This window comes from Salvelinus fontinalis, chromosome 9 (genome assembly GCF_029448725.1).
Source record: "Salvelinus fontinalis isolate EN_2023a chromosome 9, ASM2944872v1, whole genome shotgun sequence".
Classification (NCBI taxonomy): Eukaryota; Metazoa; Chordata; class Actinopteri; order Salmoniformes; family Salmonidae; genus Salvelinus; species Salvelinus fontinalis.
The window spans coordinates 25,805,354-25,811,139 of record NC_074673.1 but is presented as its reverse complement, the minus strand read 5'-3'; the positions used below and the strand labels follow the sequence as shown (position 1 = coordinate 25,811,139).

General features: G+C 41.5%; 1 protein-coding gene across 1 annotated transcript; it reads right to left on the bottom strand.

Annotated features, from left to right (window-relative positions):
* Positions 1-1,282: 1,282 nt before the first annotated feature.
* On the bottom strand, positions 1,283-5,786 carry LOC129861779 (complement C1q tumor necrosis factor-related protein 4-like). The gene is made up of 2 exons (XM_055932931.1): positions 5,750-5,786; positions 1,283-3,114 (listed from the first exon to the last, which is right to left on the bottom strand). Exons 1-2 carry the CDS (start codon positions 5,778-5,780, stop codon positions 2,021-2,023), a joined length of 1,125 nt encoding a protein of 374 aa, XP_055788906.1. The 5' UTR covers positions 5,781-5,786; the 3' UTR covers positions 1,283-2,020.

The window sequence follows — 5,786 nt, the reverse complement described above, 5'->3', positions numbered from 1 at the left end:
TGGTTAAAACTATAATGTTGATATCATGGATGGTCAGTTCTTGCATCCATAGCTCTGTCTATGAATTTGAGAGTGATACAATTTCTCCATGCCCATCCCTCAGCTTTTTACCAAAACACAGTTGAGGGGACCGCTTTGTTATTGTTTCAAAGGATTCTAGCTTTAATAGCATGAACTTTTAATCCCATTACCGGTACAGTATGTCCCATTTTCTTTAAATTCTTAAACAGCTATTACATTGTTGTTCAATTTGTTTTATTATTTTATCTACCCTCGGATCCATTTTGTGGCATTTGTGGACACAGAATCCAAGACTAGGAGAAGACGTGTGAAACACTCATAGCAGGATTCAGTTGATGAGAAGCAGGTAAATGTAGTATGTAAATATTTTTTCGGATCATCTTGTTGACTTTGAAGTCATAAGTCAGAAAGTCATCAAAATCATATCATAGCAATATCATCCTTGATATGTAATTGTGTGTCTTTATCCTCTAACTCTCAACGCTTCACAGATTATGCTCATAGAAGAGACAAACAGGGTCAGGTTTCTGTGCATTCAGAATCCGGTTGCATGGCTCAGTAGCAGTGACTGTGTGGTTTAAATGAGTGTCTGATATTGGATAATCCACTGCTAGTTGGTGATGGATAATGGTGGTTGAGCTGGAAGCATTGGGTCTCTCATAGGATAGGGTGCAAGCTGCAGCCAAAGTTAGACTCCAGTGGCAGAAGATTTTTGCAGCCTTATGTCCACACTTGAGATGAGGACGACAGAGTAAATACTGCTTGTTGAATTCAGAACAAATTTTGCCTGCATGTTGTTTGTCAAGCAAAGTTAGAAAGTGCTTTGCTAAAGTCTGAGGTTTCAAGGAGTGCCTGTTCAAATTGAGCAAACTGCACATGAAGTCAACTACTCAGGATCAGCAATGTTACGCTCTTTTAAACACATATCTGAATATGTAGTAAGCTATGTAGTAGTAAGCTATGTTAACTACCTACTACCTGTGGTATGAACTGTATTTACCTCTGAATTACTGTATTGACAATTGTTTGTCATGCAGCTGAACTATTTACAAAATGGATAGTGATAACTCATCTGAATTCTTACATCAAATCTGAACAATGTATTTGTTTGACCTCAGGAAAATAATCTCAGAAACTTGAGAAAGGCTTGAGAATCGCTAACACTGGGAGAGAATGTTGAGTTCCTGATAATCTTGTAAATTGACCTTTAATCACTATGCATTCAGAATAGATCAAACAATCATAACTACATCACATTCAGGTTATCTAACTCCATACAGTCAGTCAGGCAAACTATACAGTATTTACACAGTAGTCTCTACTCAGTGCAATCACTACAGAAGTTAAAGTATTAAATGGTTTTATGAGTTCTGAGACTTGCATAAACATCTGCTCAGTAAGGATATATAATTCTGTCACTAAAAAAAGTATGTGTATATATAAAGATTACATAGGAAAGCTCTACTTATTATAACTCATATCCTTTGGTGAATGAGAAAAAAAAGTCAATGAGATTCATGAGGTATCCAAGGACTCCTGATGGTCCAGCATCATATACTAACATATTGCCTACAACTTTGGTTTGGACACAGCCAAACACAAAACATAACATTTTCCATCGTTTTACAGAAAATGTGCTTATAATAAAAAACATTACATGACAATGTGTGATAAAGTCATAAGCTTGTCGATGTATCAACAACAAAAAATGACTCACAACACCATGTTGTGGAATGATATAATACTTCAAAGGAAATTGCTATTTAATCAATAGAAGAGCAAACAAATGTGTATAAGATATGTACATCTTTGCCCCATTTTCAGCGGTTGCTGATGTTGTTCAATCCACACCCAGAAAGTGACTGCAGCGGTTCTACACAAAGCCTTTAAAGCATTCGCACTTTCACAACTTTGGTTTTGTAACCATAGCACCATGTACATTTGAAGGAGGGTCCAGTGTGTTTTGAAGAACTCAGAGCCCTCAGACGTGAGTTCTGTCCTAGTCCTGGTCCTGGCTGGCTGTGGTGGTGGGCTCAGCGTCTGGGTAGACCAGGAAGCCTGAGAAGGTGGTGTAGCGTCCCTGGTTGCTGTAGACGGCATAGCGCTCATCCTGTTGGCTGTAGAGCCACACAGTGTCCCCTCTATGCAGCGGCAGCAGCAGACTCTGGCTCTGCATCTCCCTCCTTCTGGACATGTCCTCGTCGAACACCATGGCCTGCACCTCGCCGTGGCCCGTCATCAGCTTGACTGACACTGCCCTGTGCGGATGCTTCCCCACCGTGAAGGCAAAGTAGTAGGCCCCAGGGTAGCGGCAGGTGAAGCGGCCCGACGTCTTGTTGAAGTGCGCTCCAATGTTGACGTACTCCACGTCGAAGGTCAGAGGCTCCTTCTCTTGATGCCCGCCACCATTCTCCCCCAGGACTGGGGATGTCCTGGCCACGGAAAAGGCAGAGCGAGGCTCTTCAGGGGCCTTAGCACTACCGCTCAAGCCATGCCTGTGGTCTCCAGGAGGAAGGCAGTTGGGGTTGGGGTAAGGCTGCCCTGGCAGGGATAGGTGGTTGTTGAGATAGCCAGGTGTTGGGATGTCGGGGTACACCAGGTAACCGGTGAAGGTAATGTAAGGGCCAGCGGTGCTGTAGAGAGCATGCTGAGGACTGTCCTGCAGCATCAGCCACACTGTGTCCATGGCCCTCAGGCTGATCATGACACTTTGACTCTGGACCTTCCGCCCTTTCTTTTTGTAGTCATCGTAGGCCATAGCCTGCACCTCCTGCCCATTCTTCACCAGTATGACAGATAGCATCTTCTTGGGATATTTCCCCACTGTGAAAGAGAAGTAATAAGCCCCAGGGATTCTACAGCGGAAGTGGCCGGTGTCTGGGTTGAAGTCACTTCCTGCGTTGACCAGGAGCCTGTTGAAGGTCACAGCCTTCTGGGTGCCTCCTAGGATGCTATTGGTCCGTGTGGCCGAGAAGGAGGAGCGGAGGCCCATCGTCACAGGAGCTACGTGGAGGGGTGTGACAGACCCCAGGAAGCTGAATATGCCCAGTAAACAAGCCAGGTGCCAAGGACTGCTCCATGATGTCCGTTCAACTTGGAGAGATAAACAACAATGAGTAAAAAAACTTTATTTTCCTTCAAAAACTATTTACAACAGTTATATTTATCAGCCAGTCTGGCTATTTTATTCTATTTTTGCTTCAACCAGCTGTTTCATTGTAACAATGTTGCTTTTTTGTTGTTGCTTGGAAACATCAAGCCACAGTTTTCTTCTTTGGCAGTCCACCTTATTAACTCCATACTTTTCGAGTTTTTGAAAAGATAGATTTTTTTGCTGATTGTAAAATGTTGTACCTTATACAGTCAAATTGGGCAAAATAGTTTATTCCTGCAGAGCATTTCACACTTTCACAATGTAAACCTTTTTTATTTTTTATTATTCTGTTAAAAAAGGCAAGATTACAAGCTAAGATTGCGGATTGTGTGATGGGCTGGCTGAAATACTATATGAGTGGGTTAGGAAGTCTGGTTGAGCCCTGTCAGGATAGATCCTGCTCATTAAATCAGATGCCCTGTGGAAGCAACAGTTCCTCTAATTCAGCTGGTATTGTCTGTTCTCTATGTGCACTGAGAAAACGGACTAGATTAGACCCTGGTTCATATGTTCCTGTGTGTCTGGACAATGGAACATTTGGGATGGGGAACGATGTGGGGCAGGGCATCAAGGGTATTGTGGGTTAGGGACAATTTTTTGTTGTTGTATAAAGCCTTTTGACATGGTGGACAATTGGCGGACGAAAGATCAGTGAGACCATGGGAGGGATATGTTGTGGGTCAATTGTGGGAATGAGGTTGTTTTCAGGACAACAAGCTTCAATACTTTATCATTATGTTATACATTTATATATTTTTTAATCTTGATTAGACTGTTATAAAAGGCACTGTGGAAATGTTGAAGTAAGTTGTCATTTCAGGGCCTAAGCAAATGTTTCAGCAGCTTCCTATTGTTACTTGTTGTTCTGTCTGTGCTATTTCTAACCTGTTATTTCTAGCTCTGGTAGACGCATGGTTGAAAGGGTGGGGATCTCCCATCCCAGAATAGTTATGGCTTCACTCATGAATTATGCCTCTTTTCTGGAGCATTTGACATCCTCTAAGAAATGTCATTATTACTCATCAAATGGGATTGAGCTAACTGAGTATGAGAAAATAAACAGTATATCACTCAATGAACAATTCATTAATATATTTTAAAATAGATTTTGCTTATTTAAAACATTTAATCACTTATTTTTATTTTATTACTAAAGCGCCAACAAATCCAGAGAGCCGACCCATATTCTGTACAGCTGCTCTTGCACTAAACGTATGGAAAACTTGCACCTAGTAAAGAAAATATACAGTACATTACCACCAGTAATTCCAGTCTTATAACCTGAGGTTTTAAGTCTGGTTACTTTCATATGTCTACCATTATTGCCTGTAATGTTCATTCACGATCACTGTAATGATACACTACATTACCAAAAGTATGTGGACAGCTGCTCGTCAAATCTCATTCCAAATTCATGGGCATTAATATTGAGTTGGCCCCCTCTTTGCTGCTACAACAGCCTCCACTCTTCTGGGAAGGCTTTCCACTAGATGTTGGAACATCGCTGTGGTGACTTGTTTCTATTCAGCCACAAGAGCATTAGTGAGGTTGGGCACTGATGTTGGACGATTAGGCCTGACTCACAGTCGGCGTTCCAATTCATCCCAAAGGTGTTCAATGGGGTTGAGATCAGAGCTCTGTGCAGGCCAGTCTAGTTCTTCCTCACCGATCTCGACAAACCATTTCTGTATGGACATTGCTTTGTGCACTGAGGCAATGGCATACTGAAACAGGAAAGGCAGTTTGGAACTCGGAAATGAGTGTTCCAACAGCCCTACATGCTTCAGCACTCGGCAGTCCCATTCTGTGAGCTTGTGTGGCCTACCACTTCGTGGTTGAACCATTGTTGCTTCTACACGTTTCCACAATAACAGCACTTACAGTTGACCGGGGCAGCTCTGGGAGGGCAGAAATTTGACGAACTGACTTGTTGGAAAGTTGTCATCCTATGACGGTGCCACATTGAAAGTCACTGAGCTCTTCAGTAAGGCCATTCTATTGCCAATGTTTGTCTATGGAGATTGCATGGCTGCATGCTCGATTTTATACACCTGTCAGCAACCAGTGTGGCTGAAATAGCCAAATTTACTAATTTGAAGGGATGTCCACATACTTTTGTATATACATTAGCACTGAAATCTGTGTGTTTCAATAAGTTGAACTCTGTGAAACCTATACTGAAAGAACGGAACAGTTGACAAGAGGCAATTTTTATCAACTGCCAAAATTCAAACTGAAAATTTAGATATTTATTTTTACTTCAAGAGAATATTCAAAAGTCAAACTATGTTCTATTTAGGGATGTGGAAACATTTCGCCCCAGAACATATTTTAAGATATGGCAATTACAAAGAAATCAGTGTCGAAATCAAACAAACAGTAAACTCTTACAAATTATTTGAATGAGGTCAGATTTAGTTATGATTCTTACAGAAATACAGCAGCAACAATCCCATAGCTCTTACATCTCATAAAATCATAACTTCTGTATTAGAACCTTTATATATACCGTCTATGTAATTGACATGACAGCTAATGACAGAGAAATACAAACAATACAAGTTTGGGTCCTACCTGTTCTCGTGTTCTGGTACAGAGTGTGCATGTCTGT

Coding starts and splice junctions, on each gene's coding strand:
- LOC129861779 (XM_055932931.1), bottom strand. CDS start 5,780: ATGCACACTCTGTACCAGAACACGAGAACAG. Junction 3,115..5,749: donor GTACCAGAACACGAGAACAG/GTAGGACCCAAA, acceptor TATCTCTCCAAG/TTGAACGGACATCATGGAGC.